General features: G+C 47.2%; 2 protein-coding genes across 3 annotated transcripts; one reads left to right on the top strand and one right to left on the bottom strand.

Annotated features, from left to right (window-relative positions):
- Window positions 1-5275: 5275 nt before the first annotated feature.
- On the top strand, window positions 5276-7727 carry LOC127345095 (uncharacterized). 2 transcript variants are annotated; one of them, XM_051371530.2, is made up of 4 exons: window positions 5276-5510; window positions 5572-5767; window positions 7038-7121; window positions 7203-7727. In XM_051371530.2, the coding sequence occupies exons 2-4, from the start codon at window positions 5608-5610 to the stop codon at window positions 7484-7486; spliced, it is 528 nt and encodes a 175-aa protein (XP_051227490.1). In that variant the 5' UTR covers window positions 5276-5510; window positions 5572-5607; the 3' UTR covers window positions 7487-7727. The 2 variants fall into 2 exon arrangements, with proteins under 2 accessions (XP_051227490.1, XP_051227489.1); XM_051371529.2 differs by having other exon boundaries at window positions 5277-5767.
- Window positions 7728-16069: 8342 nt separating this feature from the next.
- LOC127345100 (uncharacterized) lies at window positions 16070-16771 on the bottom strand. Its single transcript, XM_051371538.2, has one exon. The coding sequence runs from the start codon at window positions 16689-16691 to the stop codon at window positions 16194-16196; it is 498 nt and encodes a 165-aa protein (XP_051227498.1). The 5' UTR covers window positions 16692-16771; the 3' UTR covers window positions 16070-16193.
- Window positions 16772-21014: the final 4243 nt, after the last annotated feature.

The raw sequence follows: 21014 nt of genomic DNA, 5'->3' as shown, positions 1-21014 counted from the left end.
ACCATCAGAAGGAGAGCATCTTCGCGGGGAAGGAGAACGGCCGACTGGAGAGCGGCGGCGGCAGTTGCGCTCCCGGTGACCCGGACGGCGGCAGCGAATGCAGCGGAAGGGTTCCCGACAGGTGCCGACATGGTGGCCACGCTCAAGGCAGCGGAAACATCGCCCGCGAGCCCACCTCTTGAAGGCAAGGCTCCGCTCCAGAGCTTCCCTCGACGGAGATGGCGACGTCAAGGCTCGGCCAGAGCGACGACCTGCACCCACTTGCTGCCAGCCCTCCTCTTCACACGGGCGCGCGAGAGCAGCAGGGGGCGAAGCGCAGGGGGGCTCCGGCAGCTGCGTGTTCACCGCAGGAGCAGGGGGGCATCGAGAGCTGAGGAGCAGCCTCTGCGCGGAGGAGAAGACCGTCGGCCTGAACGGGGAGGGCGGAAGGGCGCCTGGCGGCGGCGGCGGAAGAAGAGGAGCAGGGGACGCGGCAGCCATAGCGCCAGGCCTCGAGGACAGCGACCGTCGCGAGGCCCAGCCTGGCGGGGGAGGCGAAGGAGGCCGAGCGACGAGGGCGGAGCGGCGGCCTCGTCGAGCCCGGCTGAAGAGGCTCCGGCTGGACCGGCACCGGCAAGAAGGAGCACGGCTCCGGCTGCACCGGCAACAGCAGCGCAGGCCAGCTGGAGGGACGGAGAGAGAGCGGAGCGGGGAGTCGCGATCTGGAAGGCGCAGAGGCAGGGGAGGCTCACCGGGGGAGATCAGGGCGGCGGCGGCGCGCACGCGCCCGTCGCCTCCATGGTCGCGAGAGGCAGTCAAACCTGCTGGGCCATTAGTTTGCATTAACCTTGTCTTTCTTTCGATTATATGTACGAACCATTCAATGCCAATGATGTGCGATTGTTCTGTATCCCGTCTGTTGTTTGCAGGCTGGAACAAAGGCGAGGCCAATAACCGTTTTCTCAAGCGTCCACACGTTGGCGTTGACCCTGCATTTCGGAGTTCGCGGTTCAGTCGAGATGCTTCCTAGCTTCCTCAGATGCTTTCCTAACGTCGAGACCCTCTGCATCGGGGTAAAACCTTCGCTCATCCTCTCTGTTCAGCTGCCACTTGCATCATAATCAATATACTGTATCAGATTGTTGCTGCATATAGCTCAACTGTGTAATGCCTTAATTTACAGTCTGAGGAGGAAACTCGTAAACCCACCACCGCCAACATCAGTCCCAAGATTTGGCGCAGCATCAGTCCCAAGATTTGGCGCAACATCAGTCCCATTGAGTGTGTCCAGTCACACCTAAAGACTATAGTTCTCCGTGAGTACCGTGGGCACTCAACTGAGTATGATTTCCTCAAGTATATCGCCGAGCATGCACTGGAGAAGATGGTCATCGTGTTGCAAAAGGGCTTAAGCAACACTGAGATGGAAGAGGTGATTGCCAAACTGACGCCTCTAAACTCTGCTAGGGCAAGCAAAGACAACAAGCTGTTGTTCCCAATTCATAAATGGGATGGAGGAGCCACTTGGACCTTGCAAGCAGGTCTCCTAGAAGGGTCTGTTTCTCCAATCGATGATCCCTTCTTCTGTCAGGTCTCGTAGAGGGGTCTGTTTTTCTGAGTAATCCGTTCTTCTGTCTCTGAAGTGAATGCGTGCTTGCCTGTTTCAGCATGCAATATTTCCCCGGAAGGGTTTATTAGGCAATAGGCACTGTTTGGTTGCTGAAATGTGTTTCCTGAAGATTTGGAGTGTCTGCTTCTACTAGCAATAGGAGCTTTATTTTCTGAATTTATATGTACTGGTCCTTTAAGGGTGTTCCTACTCTTGTTGCTATCAGTTCGATAAACCTTTTCTGCCTTCAAACTCGATCTACAAGTGCATATATATCCTAACATCAAGATACTGGTCGGGTGTGGAGTGGTTATTGTTTATGTTGCAGTTTCAATTTTCAGGATACTCTGCCATTTGATCTATTCATATTAGTAGCATGCTCGTTGCTGAAGCTATATGTACTGTTCCTCTAAGGACATAGAGAATACTTGCACCTTTTGTTAAATCTAAATGACGAACACTAATATCTGAATATCTGTGCGACCTACTTAGCGTTGTGGCTTGGCTTGCGACGTTTTGGTCTAGGGTGCATATGCTCCCTTTATTTAAAATATATTTGAAACACATTTTAAAATGTTAAAAAATTCTAAAAAACTATGTTGTGGATATCTTCACAGCCTATGTGGCCCACAAGTCATTTCACGAAAACCGACAATTACATTTTCGTTTTTTTATACAGAGCACGTAACTGTCAAGTTTTCGTCAAACTTTACATATACACACATCGATAAGTGCGAAATATTTCTTAGGATTTTTTTTTTTTCATATTTTGAAATGTGTCTTTGGGTGAAAGGGCATCTGTATCCAGATCAAAAGTGAGTTTCCGTCAGTTTTTGTGATACATAGTTTTGGTGATACATAGAACATTCCACAACTTCTGCTCGGTATGACAATTGATGATTGTGGGTGTAACATCGAAGTAGAGATATCCAGGGGCACCATTCAGTTTGACAATTGACGGTTGTGAGAAGTAGAGATATTGGGACCATAATCGGCTCTAAGTAGCAGGTCGGTACTAGTGACAGTCCCCTATATAATCCATGTTCATCAAGCCACATTCGTCCAAGCAATCTTGGAAAGCCTCCATACACCTCGTCGTCTTGGATTACCACCCTCCTTTTCAAAGTTCATTAGGATCTTTGTTCACACTAGGCAAACTTTTGTTCATGGAAACCCTATGTTTTGTTCTTAAGTCTTGTTTTGAGTTACCAATTTTTTTCGCAGTACATTATTATTTTATTCATAATTGCCTTAGTTTTGGTCTATGGTAGTATGTTTTGGTATGAGATCTTTGTTGGTCATAATTTTATTCATGTTAATTTTTTTTCTACAGATTATGTATTTTTCGATGGTTCATGGTAATTTAAATTGTTTTTCATGTTATTGCAACTTTGTTCATGTTTGTCAGCTTCGGTTCTGGTGGTACTTTGTTTGGTAAATGGTCATTTGTATTTAGTTCCTGGTAGCTACGTTTTTATACTGTTTAATTTTAATAGAAAATAAATAAAAATCAGTGCTGACGATCAAAAAGGACAGAAACATTATTGGGCCAAAAATAAGAAGTGAAGCCCAGCAGAAACCATGAGCGAAATGAAAACATGTGTTCGAGAAGCCTCGCCGCCTCCTCCACGCACGGTGCGGCGCCCCACGATCTAAGCCGCCATTGAGTGTGTCCAGTCGCACCTGAAGACTATAGTTCTTCGTGAGTACCAAGGACATCCAAGCGAGTATGATTTCCTAAAGTTCATCACCGAGCATGCACGCGTCCTGGAGAAAATGGTCATCGTGTTGAAAAAGGGCTTATGCAAAACTGCGGTGGAAGAGTTGATTGCCAAGCTGATGCCTCTAAACTCTGCTAGGGCAAGCAGAGAGGCCAAGCTGCTGTTCCCAATTCACAAATGGGATGGAGGAAGCACTTGGACCATGCAAGCAGGTCTAATGGAAGGCTCTGGGTTTCCAGTTCATGATCCGTTCTATTGTAGCTGAACTGAAATGTGCTTTCTGTTTCAGCATCCTATATTTGTCTAGAAGACTTTTAGGCATTAATTCGTTGTTGAAATGTGTTTCCCAGATTTGGATGGTCTACTTCTACTAGTAGTAGGAGCTTTATTCGCTGAACTTATATATGTACTAGTCCTTTAAGGGTGTTCCTGCACTTGTTGCTACCAGAATGACCAAAAGACTCTGAATGGGCCTTATTTTGCACTTTGGTGACTCCTGCCTTTAGACTCAATATATAAACCTTTTCTGCCTTTAGACTCTGAATGTGCCTGCATATATCAACATCCAAGATGGATTGGGCTGGTGTGGAAGTGGTTATTGTTTTTGTTGCAGTTTCTGTTTTCAGGGTACTGGTTTAGAAACTTCAGTTTATTAGGACGTGTCATTTCATTTATTAACATTAGCATGCTGTTTTTGAAGCTATATGTACTGCTCCGCTTAAGAAAATAGAGAAAACGTGCACCTGTTTCTATCTCAATGAGTAACACTTATATCTGCATTTCGTGAGATCTCCTTAGCTTAGCTTGCTATGGCTTGGTTTTGGTGTTACATACTGTATCACATTACACAACCTGTGCTCAGTATGTCAATTGATGTTTTGGGAGTAACAGAGAGTTAGAGATATTTGAACTGATAGTTATTGTTCATTGTTCCATCTTGGCAGTCACATTTACTATTTGCAGTGCGCATCCTGATTGATTAATGTTCCTTGTGCACTGTTATGTCTTGGCAGTATCTATCTACCGACTATGTTTTCTCTGTTAACGACTATGTTTTCGCTTAGTGGATGCATTTTAATTACTCTTTCAGAGACAAAAAGTGGGTTAGACTTTAAACGCTGGTTATTTCCATATGTACACATGTCTTTTCTCCTACATGCATAAACCATTTTTTGGAAGTAAGCAAAACTTGTACTAGCATAGTGAAAACATGCATAATGCTGGTTACTCTGGCATGTTCAACTTTCGACAAGCTGATATTAAACGTGGCCACATCGTCAACCCACCTAGCCAGAGACTGGTCCAGGTCCGGGTCGCAGAACTGGAGCAGACTGTAGCTCGGTCCCACGGAAGAACAGGCCGGTCCAATGATAGGGTTTAGGGTTTAATAGATCGTGTTTACTGGTCTTCAAGATGGCGACGGGTGTTTAGGCTAATTGGTGTAGTATAAGTTCCTTTTAATCATTTTCGCGCTTTCTCAAAACAGAGTAGTACAACTTTTACATAGTTGGTTCTCTTAAGCATCATGGTTTGTCTCGTTAAGCGTTTACATCTAATGGTTGTTATATGTAGATACTGATCTGTATATGACCGCTGGATAATCTGGTGCGCACTTAGCACATTAGAAAATCCTACAAGAACAAATTGAAGGGTACAAACTCTTTAAAAAAAAAAAAAAAAACTGAAGGGTAGAATTTTCATATTGGTCGCAAGCAATTACCTCGTCAAGTTGATATGGTAATGAATATCTTGGAAACTTATATAAAATAGTATCATAACTTAAACCTTTATATAAAATAGTATCATAACTTAAACCTTTATAAGAGTAATATTTTTCAAAACAAAAAAGTTCACTTAGTCCCACCAATCCGTGCAGCGTATCAGAAAGTGGTTGCGGGTGCATATATTTTCCAGAAATGCAAGGTTAGCTTTGAAGCAACCGTCCAACCAAAAACCGCCATCTATCACTCATCCCATTCCCGTTCTTTTGCCCAAACAGGCAGCATTGCTCACTCAACGCGACCCATATGCGTCTTTCATGCACATGCCAAGGAACCTTATAAACCCGTCCATTCTCTTGCACAAGCCCCAAGCAAGATCCGTCTATCATGCTGCTTTGTTTCTACATGTCCACTGAGCCCCAAAGTCTACCTTCCTTTCTTCACTAATATAAATCATCTCTCGCTGACTCTCCACATGCTGTGAGATCTCTATCTCCTCGCCTGTCTGAACCCATGTTACATGTTTAACCTTGCAAAGTAGTTCTCCCGGTCCAGGAGGGATAGGAGCAGGGGATAGATGAAGCTGATACGCAGGAGCAAGAAGGGTCACAGGGGGAAGAAGGGCTCGTCAGCTCCGCTGCAATCCAGTGGAGCTGTTGATGGTGCAGCTAGCTCCAACAGCAGGCGAGTAGCGCCTGAGGACGTCCTCCCAGTTGGAACCACAACTACTGGCTATGGTAAATTTTAAATGTTTTTCTTTAATCTTTCCTAGCCTTGTATGTGCTTCTAGATCAGTATCTGTAGATCAAGGAGCGTCTCTATTTTGTTGTTTGTGAGAATAGGATAGAAAGCGTACGTGGCTCGTGTTTTGAGTTGAAAATCTTGCTTATCTTGCTGAAGGAAGGTCTATACTGAGCATGTGTTGACTGCGGCTATCTAGATCACAGCGACACTGTTTTTTGTTTACTTTCTTGTGATTTCATCGATTCCATCTTCCATCAGGCCAGCGAAAGTTCTCTTTTTTAGACTTCACTAGATAAGGGTATGATCCTAGAAAATCCCCCCTTGAGTAAATCACATCGAAAAGGGGATGAAGAGTCCAAGACGCATTGCATCCCGATGTTAACACCCAGAAGTTCAGGAAGAGTTGGTCAAATTTTAGTATAAATGAAACACATGAATGTAATTACACACACGTGGCACCATGACTAGCTGCCACTTGCTTGGTTTCGTTGGTCCTCTTAAGACAAGCACCGTACTAGAATTTTAAGTTTCAGCAGAGACATGATGGAATTTCTATATGAAATTTCTAGATCACCGCGCCATTATTATTTTTACTTTCTTGTAGTATCATCAATTTCTTCTTCCAGCTGAAGTTCCTTGTTTAGGCTTCACTGGATAAGTGTATGATCCTAGAAAATGCCACCCTTGAGCAAATACCCTGTGCATCCCAAGCTTAACACCCAGAAGTTCAGGAAGAGTTGGTCAAGTTGTAGTACGAATGAAACACATCAATGTAATTACACACATGTGACACCACAACTATCTCCCACCTACTTAATTTAGTTGATCCACTTTAAGACAAACATTGTACTAAAACATTCCATTTTGCCTCAATTATACTTGGAATTTTTAGCCTCTAACTTGCTAGCCAACACAAAATCAGGTTAGAGAAATAAAAAATGAAGGATTATTTGCGAAATGAAGGCACCAAGATATTATATTGGCAGTTCCCTGAACAAAATGCTGTACCCGTAAAATGTTGACATTTCCCTGCATCTCTTAATGATGCTAGAAAGTAGGGAGCATGCACGATTCTTCTTTATGACGGAAGGGCAAGAGAAATCGCAGGAACATGGGCCTCCAGCATAGTTGTTGTCTAGTGGCTGTTTGAGCGATTCTCATTATGGTCATCATTATGATCCAACCGAATTGCCATCCTTATTCAGTTATCCATCGCTTTCCAAGCATAATCACCCAAACTGCCTGCTTCACCTGTGCATGCAGCTAGCAGCAGAGATGAAGCATTCTTTGAAGCGTCTCCTTGGTTGGAGTCGGACTGTGAAGATGATTTCTTCAGTGTAAATGGAGGTAATTAATGAACAAGAATTGGATCGTTGCATCGCAGCAAATACTTTTCTCAGATGAATTTACCATGTTTCTGTACAACAGATGCTACACCAGCAAGAACATTCAGTACAGCTGCAAGCAGCCAGGGCACACCATGTAGGCCACAAGTGCTGCCAACGCTGGGGGCGATCCTCAAAGCTGAGCCCCTGAAGCCGCCTGCAAAGATAAGGCTCAGTGACCTCCTTAAGGAGAAGCAAGAGGCCATCGATGATGCTGATGACCTCTCCAGGGCCGGGTCTTCTGTTGGTGGAGATGAAGCAGGCCGGTGCTGCATCCCTCAGTTTGCACGGGTCGTCAGCCACAAGGAGAGGAGGCAGGGAAAGTGAAATGACGACCGACGCTAGGTCGGTAGGATCATCAGGTTACTGAAACGAAGCTTCTTCGATTTCCTGTCCACACGCTGAATCTCGAATTGCCTAATGGAACATTCGCAACAAACAGTTAGGCCGTCCAAATGTATATACGTATACTACGTACCTCGTACAGCCGGAGGCTACTCGATAAGTAACCTCTAGAAAGTCATCCAGTGGCTAAATCCCGATGAAGAAAGTTCACTTTTCTGTCCTTGGGTTATTGGGAGAGCCGGATAGTTATCTTTTTATCCAATAATGTTTGATAAAAATATATGAACTCTTGAAAAAGTTCACATCCTGTTTTCGAGAATACACCCTGGAAGGTGTACTAATTATATAAAAGAAAGGGCAAGAAAGCCCGAGCCACGTATATCACTGCCAACAAGGAGTGGCAGCTCCCTTTCTGAACGAAAGCCTAATCTCCATCCCTCCACGAGAAAGGAAAAGGCTCAGGAAATCCAAAGAACTCCGAGCGGAACAGCCTAGCTACACGCAATTTCTGGTACTCCTCCCTAATCCTATGCCTAATGGCCGCCGCTGCCGGGGTGGCGCCATTGAACACCACCTCGTTCCGATGCCTCCAAATACACCAGAAAATCAAAATGATAGCCGTCCACATATCCCTCCTCACAGAACTAGTGCAACTGAGCGAAGTCCACCAGGGCACAACCTCCGTGTCCACGCTGGGCATCCATGCACTCCAGCTTTCCCCAATGTGCTAGCACCCAAGCCCATACCTCACGAGCAACCACGCAACCAAGCAGGAGGTGCTGGAGCGTCTCCTGCTCCTGGTCGCAAAGGGGGCAAGCAGCCGGCCTCGGCAAGCCGCGCCGCTGAAGCCTGTCCGCCGTCCAACACCTGTTGAGGGACACCAACCAAGCGAAGAACTTGCAGCTATACGGCGCCCTCGAACGCCAAATCTCTGAAGCAATCGGTGCCACCACGGTCCCAGCGAAGAAAGCAGAGTAAGCCGACTTCACGGAGAATAACCGATCCGCCGACCAGCGCCACACAAAGACGTCCTCTTGCTTAGGTACCAGCGTGTAACCGACAAGGATGCCCCACAAGTGAAAGAACTCTGCCACCGCAGCGGGACTCAGGTCTGGTCCGCAATCCCGCAGCCACTCACCGGCTAGGTCGTCCTTGACCGAGCGGACCTTGGCCTTCCGGGCCAGGATGATGGCCACCAAGTTGGGAGCGTGGTCCACCACCCTGGCGCCCTGTAGCCAGCGGTCTTTCCAGAACAAGGCTCGCTCGCCGTTACCCACCACGACCGCCGTAGCAGACTCGAACAGGGCGGGGATCTCGAGTTCAAACTCCGCCCAGGCCTTGGTCGTGTCAACTCTCTGCAACCATGCCCAGCGGCAGCGTAGAGCAAGGTTAAGTAGCTGGAGGTTTGGGAGACCCAGCCCGTCACAAGATTTAGGGGAGGTCAGCTTGTCCCATGCCACCAAGCAGTGGCCACCACTGACGTCCGCCCTCCCCTTCCACATGAAACCCCGGCAGATCTTCTTGAGGGCCTGCAACGACTTAGCGGGGATATCCAAAGACATCATCGCGTGAATCGGAATGGCGCTGAGCGTAGTCTGGACCGGGATCGCCCCCCCCCCCCCCCCGCCGTTAAGTAACCGGGCACTCCACAGAGGCAGCCTGCTAGCTGCACTCTCCACCACTGGCAGAAGCTGGGCCGCAGATACCTTGCGCAGCCCCAAGGGGAGGCCCAAATACTTGCAAGGCCACCCCTCCATTGAGCATTGCAGAATCGACTGCGCCAGCTCCACCTGGTCCACGGTACAACGGATGGGATGGACGGAGCACTTGGTTCGGTTGGTGCGAAGGCCCGAGGCCTCCACGAAGTCCTCCACCATTGCAGCACAAGCTAACAAGTCCACCTTCTCCGGCTTGATGAAAGTCACCACATCATCCGCGTACAGCGATGTACGGTGGAGGAGACCACGTGGGGCAAGCCGAGAAAGAAGCCCCTCAGAGGCAGCCTTCTGCAGGAGGAGATGGAGCACCTCCATAACCGAGTCGAAGAGCAGGGGGAAATAGGATCCCCTTGCCGCAGACCACGCCTGTTGTAGATCAGGTCACCCACGGCGCCGTTCACCAAGACCCCGGTAGAGGCCGTGCTAAGCAGCCCCACCACCATAGAAGTCCACCGAGGTCCAAACCCCAGCTTAGTCATGATCTGAAGGAGGAAGGCCCAGTCCACCGTGTCAAAGGCCTTGGTGATGTCCAGCTTGAGCATAAGAGCTGGCGACTTGAGGGCGTTCAGCCGCCTTGCCGTGCACTGGAACAACTGAAAAATTGTTGTGCAGGCATCTCCCACGAATGAACGCGCTTTGGTGAGGCCCAATGATATGTGTCATACGCGGCGCCAGGCGCGCCGAGAGGACCTTCGCCACCAGCTTAGCCACACTGTGGATGAGGCTGATCGGCCTGAAGTCCTTCACCTCCACCGCCTCGGCATGCTTGGGAAGCAGGGTAATCAGCGTCTGATTGGCCACATGTAGCCCTCGATAGTTTCCGAGTCACCTGGCCCGAAAGACGTCCATGACGTCCAGCTTGATGATCCCCCAACAGGACGTGTAGAACCTGCCTGTGAAGCCATCCGATGAAGAAAGTTCACTTTTCGCCCTTCAGTTATTGGGAGAGTTAGTTGTAATAGTGTTGCATGTTACCGTGGTCTTTCATATTAGATTTTTCACCTAGTTGTACTTTAAAGAATCTTACCTACCATATCTAAAACAGGCTATGACTAGTTCTCGTTTCATTTAGAAAGTAAAAAAAAGTTCAAAACAAAACTTAAACTCATAAGCAAAAGCTAAATCAAACCACCAACTTCCGATCCCTAAAATTGGCAATCTGAAGTTGTCAAACCCGATCTATTTTGAATCCTGGACCTGTTTTTAATGCTAGAAAAAAAAAACCCCGAGAAAAGCAGTTCACTTCCCTAAACTAACTTGGCCCACCTTTCATATTTCTCCTTCACATGTAATGTTTTTTTTATCTGTGTTGAACCAGCTGTTTTACTCGTCCTAATCATGGATGACCTATAGTGCGGTGCGCGCGGCTCCAGTGCAGTACACATGGCAGGGATCAGTGGCTCACACTACACCGGGGAAGGGCCAACAACAGCGAGCTGGAAGCGTGGTCGGTCGTGCTTAGCAGTGAGGTCGCACGAAACGAAGCAGCGGCCAAAACTGTTGTTTGGGTGCCAGGAAGTGTTGAGCTGCCGAGGACAGCCGGGAATGTCTTGATCATGCGCTTCCATGCGAGAGAAAAAAGGAGAAGATATCGATAAATAGGGGGATGGTATGCCATCCACTCCCGTGCCGGTGCCGGTTATTTGTTGTACAACGACGAGATCCCATGCCACGCTCGAAGACGATGTTGTCGCTCCTCATGTTCCTTCACCGGCAGCAGCGCCCCTCTGTTTGTGTCGTTTTTCTCCGTAGTCACCTCCCTTGTTTGAGGAGCAACGACCTTGAACGGTCGGCGACTGCGACCATAGTCGAGGAATCGCTGGGGACTAGGAGAGGAGGGGACAGCGATGTGATATAAGAGGAGGGGTGGAGGCCGACGGTTGTGGAGTTTTGGGGACCCTAGAATAGCTGTAAAGAATACATGTTGTACATGCAATTCAAGATCACATGATCAATGCATCGGGAATGCATAACCAAACTGATATCAAAGTTACATCATCCAATACATTACCGAATAAAGTCTTACAAACATGTCACATGACCAAAGTCTTACATAGAGCCACGTCGGGCTAAACTTCTTCTTCAATCAGTTGTGGAAACCGCCAAAGCACACCGGGCCCAAGTCATGTCTTACCACCACACATTCATATGATACTAGTAGGAAATAGCCTATCACTGGTGTGTAAATGGCATGCCATTGGTATTTCGCGTTGTTAAGTGTTACCAGTGGTGTTTCAACCACAATGCCACCTGTAAATGTGTTATTGCTGGCGTGTTTCTGCCATGCAACTGGTGGCGTACCATGGATAAAACATGTCACTAACGTTTCTCAAACTTTAAAAATGTGTTGCTATTATCTAACTTAACAACAACATTAACATCAATAGTGTGTATCAATACCAACAATAACTACGTGATGAAATGCCACTAACAATAACTAGCAAAATTTGTTAAACACTTCAACAATAAGACTAGTACCAACAATAGCACTATCAAGTTTAGCACTTATTATGTATCATAGATAGTACCATCTATCTCCTTTTAATCGAAGTGGAAGAAATCAAAAGGAACTTGGATGGGGTATTGTTGCTCGATTGGAGGGTTACAGAGATGGACCGATGGTGCATATACAAAAGTGGGTAGATTGGCACTAGGGGAGGTTGAGTGGAGTTGGTCTTAACCATTGACTTTTCCAAGGATGGCATTGGGAAGGATCATATAGAAGGGGGAGAGAGAGAGGATATCAAGAGGCCATGTACTTGGTTGATGATGCCACAAGGGTGGAGAGAGGTGATGATGAGGGTGGTTTAATAAGCTAAACTTAATTAGCAAGATAAGACTAGATTCCTACTTATGAGAAAAGCACAAAAGATTTAGATGATTTTGATAAAGGTCATGATGTCAAGTAGATAGAGGATGTTAGGACCATCTGCAATAGTTATGTGAGATTTATTTAATTATTCATGGTTGATGTTGGATCGCAATATAAATTTTAATAAAAAAAAGTTTTATTTGATTCAAGTTTGAAAATTTTAACATGGAAAAGGGGGGTTTGCTGGAGATAGATCATAAATACCATTTTAAACCTCTTTTAGTATTTCCAAAAAAAATTAGAGACACAATATAAAAAATGCATTTTTTTCTTATTCCAGTTGTTTTTAAAATAGGAAAAAAACAAATATGAAAATACTTTTATAATTTTATGATTGAATTTAAATGAGACAACTTATATTATATACCCCATTTCTTAGTTTTTTTAAATTGTGTTTTGAAAATAATTAGTACTTTTATAAGAATTAGAGTTTTAGGGTTTGAAACAGAAGTAGAAAAAATATTTGAAAAAATAGATTAAAAATAATTTGCAAGAATATTCCCACTTTCATAGTATAAGTTGATGTGTTTAAGATAGGTTGGTCCATGTGCCCACTCGTGGATCGTAGCTACACACACAAAAGGCACACAGAGTTAAATAAGATCAACACATGAATCAACCATTCATCTTTGGAAGCAATTTGTGAACAACTAGCCCAATGATGATCATTCTTTGAATAAATCTTGAGAAGGCTTTAAGGATGAAAAAGGGGGTTGGGTTAAAAAATACTTGTGTTGGTAATTTTATTTCAATGGAAATTATTGAGACAAAACATCCTTTTCTCATAGATTTTTCAGAGGTGTTGAAAATCCATTTATCAAATGATTATGAAACATTTGCTTGTTTAATAGTGGGATCATATAATTTTATATATCTCTTTAGGTTTTAAAATTACCTAGTTTGGAAAAGACTTTGTGTCAAAATTAAATCTTGTCTCTTTGTTTTGGAAAAGTCAAATCATGCATTGGAGAATAGGATAAATAGCCAAGATAATATTTTAGTAAATAGCTCTATGAAAGATCGAGATGTCGCCTAGAGGGGGGGTGAATAGGCAATTAAAAACTCTTGCGGATTTGTCTTGTAAGAATGCGGAATTAAACTATCGTTTAGTTTACAAGCACAAACCCTAAATATGCTAAGCTCAACTAAGTGTAACAATAGCAACTAGAGCTAAGCAAGATAGGCACAAGATATATGTAGCACAAGTGATAGCAAGATATATGTACTTCAAGCACGATGGCTATCACAAGGAAAGAGATCTCGGGTATAGAAATAACCGAGGCACGCGGAGACGAGGATGTATTCCCGTGTTCCCTTCCTTTGCAAGAAGGTACATCACGTTTGGAGGAGTGGAGGTCCCACGAAGGATTCCCCGCGCCACGAAGGCTCACTCTATTCTCCGAACCACACCCACGAAGGATAATGGCCCTTTCCTTATGGTTAGCTTTTCCTCCGCTCCGGAGATGTCAAGCTCCACAACCACTTCACAAGCTCCACGAAGGAGAAGCCAGGGCCTCTTCACAATCTTCTTGAAGAGATCACCGGAGCACCAACCGCCAAGCCAACTAGGAGGTCTCCCTCTAAGAGTAACAAGCTCACGGTCTCTCACTCGAACTAATCGTCGTGGAGAGCACAACACTATGCAATGATGCAAAGCAAGAACACTAGAGGTGTTCAAGTCCTTCACACTCAAATCCCACCAAAGAAACGAATGCTAGGATGAGATTGGAGAGGAAGAACAATGGGGAAAGTCAACAAAAGACTTCAAGATCTAGATCCCAAGAGTTCCCCTCACTTAGAGGAGAAATGGATTGGTGGAAGTGTAGATCTAGATCTCTTCTCTTAGATCCCTCAAGAATGAGCAAGAATCATGGAGGGAGGCAAGAGAGAGAGCAAGTTTTTCAAAGACAACAATGGAGGTGGGAGAATAGAAGAACTAGTTAGCTCAAGGCTGAAGAAAGGGCTATTTATAGCTAGGAAGCAAATATACCCGTTGGGGGAAAAAGACAGAGGAAACAGCAAGAAAATCAGCTGAAAACGCGGAAATGGCGCCGAGGAGGCCGGTGGCCTGTCCGGTCGGGCCGGCCTGCCAGCCGGGCGGGGCGCATGGGCCGCGCGGAGGAGTCGAGCCCGGGCGGGCGAGCTGGGGCGCCGGCCGCGGTGTGGGCCGCGCGGGGGAAGGCGGCCCAGCGTGGCAACCGGCGGGGCCAGGAGGTGCGCCGGGTGGGCTGGTCGGCGGACCGGGCCTGCGGCCGGTCACGGGCCCAAGGCCACTTGATCCGTCCCGGAAGGCACCAGTCCCAACCCCGGCGCGGACCGGGTTTGCCGGTGGCTGGTTCGGTCTGGCCGGCCGGTCCGCTGGCCCCTTTTTTCTTTTTCTTTTTATCCTTTTTCCCTTTTTTCTTTTTCTTAAATAACTAATGCTCCCGAACTCCGATTCGCATGAAACCAATTTTGTTGGAAAGATAACGACGAATAGAACATTTTAGATGATTTTAGAGAGGGAGTCTCCCACTGTCAAGAAACGGTGAAGACGTCCAAACTCGAAAACGCAATAGAAGATGCATGCGGATTCCGTTTTCGACGAACTTGGGCTTGTTGTAAAGCTAGCAACAAGCTCAAGAACCTCACACAGAGAAACACCAAGAAGCAATAAGGATATGCAAAGTATGCAAATGATTGAGCTCCCTAAGATGATGTGATCAAGTTACTCAACCGAAGCCCCTCTTAATAGTGCAGCTATCTATCTTATAATCCGGTCTCCCATCAACCACCTTGAGACCGGTAAAAGGAAAACCTATCAAGGTCATTCCTTTGTCTTGCGCATCCCGCTTGATCTTGATGATAACTCTTCAAGCTCTACACAAGCCGGAATGCCACAACTTGATCATTGTTGCTTTGTGAAGACTCACAAATGCTCCCCCATACACTATGATGGGAAAGCTTCATTGATGCACATCTTCACAAGTCCATTTTCACCAAATGAACGGCAAGCTTCAAGCATGTGATCCACTTGAGATGCTCATCTTGAACTTGCCCAACTCAACCTTGTATCTTCTCATACTCACATAAGATAGAGCATGGCTAATATTGAGTTCCACATAAGAACTCCATCTTCATTTCTTCTTCTTGATCATATCACATATATGTCTTCAAATCGATGATCTTGATGCCAATACACAAGATGTATCTTTGTTTACATGGCATCCATACTTGAATCCAACACATGGAATACAAGTAGAACCTATGGAATATTCCTTCATATAAACTCAATGAAAACATAGTCCATAGGGGTTGTCATTAATTACCAAAACCACACATAGGGGCAATGTACCCTTACACTCTAGCATGACATGATCACCAGGGCATATGGATTGTGTTGTTTCACAATCTTGTTCCTCAAGCAAGCCAGTTTTTACACATAATTATGCAAGCAGAAGCTTGTTCATCTTATTTATAAACAAAAACTTTTGTTGGCTCTCAATTTCACACCACATTGTTCCATTTATTCTTGATTATAAAATTTGGGGTGTAACACAAGGGAGGGCACCGGTTAATGGGGAGCAAAAGAGGGTGGAGATTGGGGGTAGGTTCTTACAAATGGGGTACGCCAAACAAGTCCAGCGTTCAAAATAGACTGGGATTGCAAGTTCAGAGTGCCAATTTCGTGGACTGAGAGTTGTGGGGTCTGATTTAGATTTTGCCCATAAGTTTGAGGTTTGTTTTAGACTTTTTCTATTTTGAAATAGTCCATTTTTAGTCCAGTTAGTCACTCATAGCTTTTTGATAATAAAAAATCTTTTAATCTCTTTGTAGTACTCCCTCCGTACCACGAAACATGTATAATATTTATTAAAATTTAGATGTATCTACATACTGTTTAGTGTCTAGATACATCTGAATTTAGACAAACTTCCAGACATGTTTCATGAGAGGGAGGATTACTTCTAAATAATGATGTTTTTAGGTCGATTTACGAATGACTATTACAGCCTTTGTTGAACACATCTCCAGACCCTCGTATCTTGTATTGTACTGTACATGCTCGCGAATACACGCCTCTTACCCACACACACGAAGGAAGTAGGGCCGGAGCCTCCTAGAGAATAAGAACTTGGGGAAAGTAGAAGGCCACCACGAACCCCACGACGAACCCAGCCGCCGCACCGATGCTGGACGCATCGTTGATCCTGCGCAGCTTCACGTGAATCCTGATAGGCCGAATGTGTATCCGAACTCTGAACCTCTTCTTGCACTTCTTGTCCAGCGGCGGCCCGCAGAGCCGCGGGTTGCCGGTGAAGTTGGCCGACGGGAAGCCCTGCAGGGAATCCGGGACAGGACCCGACAGCGAGTTGTCCGCGACGCTGAACGAAACTAGCCGTGAAAGGTTGCTCAGCTGCGCCGGAATCCGGCCGTCGAACTGGTTGTAATGAAGGAAAAGGGTGTTCAGGTACGTCATGTTCGCGATGCCTGCAGGGATTTCACCTGAGAAGCTGTTGTTCGACAGATCCAGGTTAGTTATGTAGGACAGCTGGTCGGAGATGTTCTCTGGTAGAGGCCCTGAAAGCTTGTTGCCTGACAGGTCCAGAGAGGTCATGGAGCTGCAGAGTTGGAGCCCCTGTGGGAATGGACCTTCGAGTCCTAGGTTGCTTAGACGCAAACTGAGAACCCTGTCATCATAAGAGCATGTCTAACACGCCCCGTATTTTTTCGCCCCGTATAACACGAGTAGAGGGCCCTGTATCCGGGTTTCGCCGGCCAAAAACTCGGGCGAGCTAGCAGAGCCCGTATCCCCACCCCGTAAAACAGAATATTCTGTTTTACGGGCAAAACAGGGTTTTTTGACAAATTGCATATTAGAACCAACACACCATTCACATAAAATAAATGTTTTACATCACACAATAATCGTCTTAATTATTACAATAATGTTTCTCGGAAATGTCAACAAATGTTCTAATGGAAGAATTAAACAAATAACAAATGTTTCACACATACAACAAATAGGAAATGAATGTTTCACACATACAACAATGGGAAATGAATGTAAAAACTCATTGGCCATGCAACTGCCAATGGTGATCAATCAGATCTTGGGTGAGCTGGTGATGAGTCTCGGCATTTTCAATGCCTCGATGAGCTGCAAGAAAAGCTTCAAGCCGATCAGGGTTCCTCTCGGGCTGCACTCGGGTGCCAACATTGTCATAGAAATATGGCAAGTTTAAACCTCTTTCATCTTCAATGATCATGTTGTGAAGAATCACACAACATGTCATGACATCAACAAGAGTTTCCTTGTCCCAAAACCTAGCAGGACCCCTGACAATTGCAAACCTTGCTTGAAGGACACCAAAAGCTCTCTCAATATCCTTGCGGCATGCCTCTTGATTTCTGGTGAAGCAAGCTTCCTTTCTTGTCAAAGGCCTGTCATTTTTCTCTTTTATGGACTTGACAAGGGTTGCATAGTTAGGGTAAATACCATCTGTGAGATAGTACCCCATGGTGTACTCATTGTTCATAACTTTGTAGTTACAAGGTGGAGCATCACCCTTAACTAATCTTGCAAACAAAGGGGATCTATTCAAGATGTTGATGTCGTTGAGTGTCCCCGGCAATCCAAAAAAAGCATGCCAAATCCATAAGTCTTGAGAGGCCACAGCTTCAAGAACAATGGTAGCATCACGGCTTTTGCCACAATACATGCCATGCCATGCTTTTGGACAATTTTTCCATGTCCAATGCATGCAATCCAAACTACCAAGCATCCCCGGCCACCCCCTCTTTTCATTGATCTCCATGAGCCTTTTTGTATCATCCTCATTTGGAGCTCGGAGATACTTCTCTCCATACAACTTGATCACCATCTTGGCAAACATACGCACGCAATCCGTGGTTGTTTGCACACCAATGCGAAGGTACTCATCGGTATAATCTGCTGGTATACCGTATGCAATAACCCTCATGGCGGCAGAAATTTTTTGGTATGGGCTAAATCCCATGACTTGGGCAGCATTTCTTCTTTGCTTGAAATAATCGCAATTTGCCTCGCAATGTTTGACGATTTTCTCGAACAAAGTCCTACGCATTCGGTACTGTCTACGGAAGAGGCGGGGAGGATAGGTCGGTACCTCGGCGAAGTAATCTTGCATCAGCTGCTCGTGGCCGAGCGCGCGGTTCCGCGGAATGCACATACGCCCCATCACGGATCCTTTCCGCTGATCCACCAGCTTCATGCGGTCCTCCGTTTGCTTCAAGCCGAACAGCAGCACCATCATCTCCGTGTCGTCGTCGTTGAGCAACTCGTCGATGTCGGAATCGTCCGACGACGACCAATCGGTGGACGTCGCGTCCAAATCCGCCATGTGCACATCCTCCGAGGCCATCTACCACGGTGTACCATACATCAGCCCCAAATCCGACCAATTTACCGGCGGCAACGAAGAAGAACGCGGCGGAATACTCACCGAGGTGCGGCGGAGGTGCGGCGGAGGTGCGGCGGTGCGGAGGGACGCGGAACTTCGGCGGGGGTGCGGCGGAGGTGCGGCGGGCGTCGAAGAACCTCGACGAGGCTGGGCGGACGGCGGAGGGGCACGGATCTGACGGATTGCGGCGGCGGCGCGCGGGTGGCGGCGGCGGCGCGCGGGGGAAAACGGGTGGGGGGAACTGAAATGTTCGCGCGCGCTTTCGGAATTGGGATGCTGGCTTCGCCCACTATCCCCGCTCCCACCCCGCACAAGTAGGGGGCGAGGACCCGCCCCGTACTCGAAAACAGCAAAAAACGATTCGGGGGCCGTTTTTACGGGGCGTGCTAGACGGCCGGGTAGAGCCGAAACCCTCAAACCGGCGGTTATTATACGGGTTTGCCCCTTTTACGGGGTCTGTTAGACCTGCTCTAAGGGTGCCAGCATTCCACGCCGGTGAAGTCGCAAATGTTGATACCGAAAACGGTAAAATTCCATGAGGATTCGAGTATACCGTCCGGATCAATCAGCGATTGTTTGAGGTCCTTCAAGCACTGGACGTCAGAGTCACTGACATGCATATGGCCAAAGTACGGCGACGAGCTGCTCAGGAGCAGCATCCAGAAGACCTGCAGCTTCGTGTAACAATTCATCGTATGACCTGCCAGATGCCACCTGATCCATCCAAATACGCACGATCGTGGATACTCTGTCATATCACATGATATAAAACGCAGTGGCAGAAGTCGGCTCTCGTGAACTCACCTGTTCTGCAGCTCCCAGCTGCTCACCGGCCAGTTATGCAGTAGAAAGGAGAGCCGCAAACGAGTAGAAATACACAGGAGAGATCGAGCTCCTTGGCTAAGAAGGAACATCTATGGGCGGAGGCAGAGGCACGAGCTTTTGGAATTTGGAATAATCGTCCAAAGCCTCCAGTCTCCGTAGACTCGTCGCCGAAACGTGTGGACTCCGATGGTAGATCTGGACGAAATGATCGTCGCGCTCCTACGCTGTGAGACTGTGACTCCTCGTTGCTCTAATTCCGCCACGCCCAAGACATAAATTTATCACTGAATTGATGTAGACATCGAAAGCACGCACTGAAGACTGAAGCCGTTACATCATTCTACAGTTTGAATCGTCGGTAGTTAGACCGCGGCTGCTGCCTAGCCAAGCGGGATCGCAAGTCCTCTGATTGAGATTGCTCCATGACAAGTCCAACCCAGTCAAACTGGTCGAGTGTTCTGTGTTGCCGAGATAAAAAAAACCAGAAATACCTGTTCTCATAAAATTTGTAGCTATCGTGATTAACAGCAATCCAAAGTGTACAGACAGAGATCAGGCAAGTAGCCAGTTGAACAAAATTCTTAGCACACGCGCTCTGCGAGCAGACGAAATGCATGGTCCATTCATTCAGGAAGAGTAAAGCATGCAAATGGAAACAACAACACCGTGCAGTTCTAAGCTAGCGTCCAGTTAGTCAGGCTGTCAGCTAACACGGCTAGTGATGCCTTACCTCATTTTAGAACAGTGGACCACAGGCACTTGCTAAGTTGCCAGATGCACAATTGCACATAATGGGTGAAAGCTAGAACAGTTACTGCAGGAAAGAAAGTTTAGATGATTGACATGCATGCATTCAGCAAAAACAAAGCATGGAATGGGTGCGAAAAACACTGCCGACCGCCTCCAAACCCTAGTCGCCGCCGCCGCCTCCCTCCCCCGGCACCCCTATCTACCTCCTCCCTACTCGCCGCCGCCGGGAGGCTCCGCTGGGAAAAGCCCAGTTGGGAACAGCGGCGGAGGGGTGTCTCCCCCCCGGGCGGCGTGTGAAAATAATATGGGTTTTGGGTTACCACAATTGTGGCCGCCCGGTGTGTATATATATCAGGAGATACAAGAGTTACAATGATGTACAATACGTGTAGGACACGTACACGAGAGGGACTACAATACAACTTCTAACACGGCGACCCCTGGTTGACGACGGTGGCGTGCCTCCTCGTCCTGATCCGGCAGCGCGGAGCAGCGGGATCCCGGCGGCCGGCGGCTCGACAGCGACGGAGATGAGGGACTCGACCCCCGCTCTGGGGTGGTGGCCCTGCTGCTGTGGACGGCGACGCCGGGCTCGCTCAGGCCTGGTCGGCCGAGTCCTCGGCGGCAACGTGGGGGCGTCTGGCTGCATCCTAGCACCATGGTGGTGCTGGTGACCGGCCAGGCGGCGGGGGCGGCAAGCTGGACCTCCACCATCCAGTCCGGCAGGTGGTCGTGGTGGAATGGCGATCTCACGTGGCCATGGTGAAGCCGGTGGTGGCCGACACCACTCTCCTTCTTCGGTGTCCCTCGCTTCTCGGCGGTGGTGGCTCAAGACGACGGCTTTCATCCTGGGTCCCCTTCTCTAGTCCAGCTCCGGCTATCGAGGTCACGGTGTTTGGCCGAGGTGAAAACCCTACTCGGCG

This window comes from Lolium perenne, chromosome 3, assembly GCF_019359855.2.
Source record: "Lolium perenne isolate Kyuss_39 chromosome 3, Kyuss_2.0, whole genome shotgun sequence".
Lineage (NCBI taxonomy): Eukaryota > Viridiplantae > Streptophyta > Magnoliopsida > Poales > Poaceae > Lolium > Lolium perenne.
The sequence above is the reverse complement of the archived record's forward strand: the minus strand, read 5'-3'. Positions and strand labels throughout refer to the sequence as shown.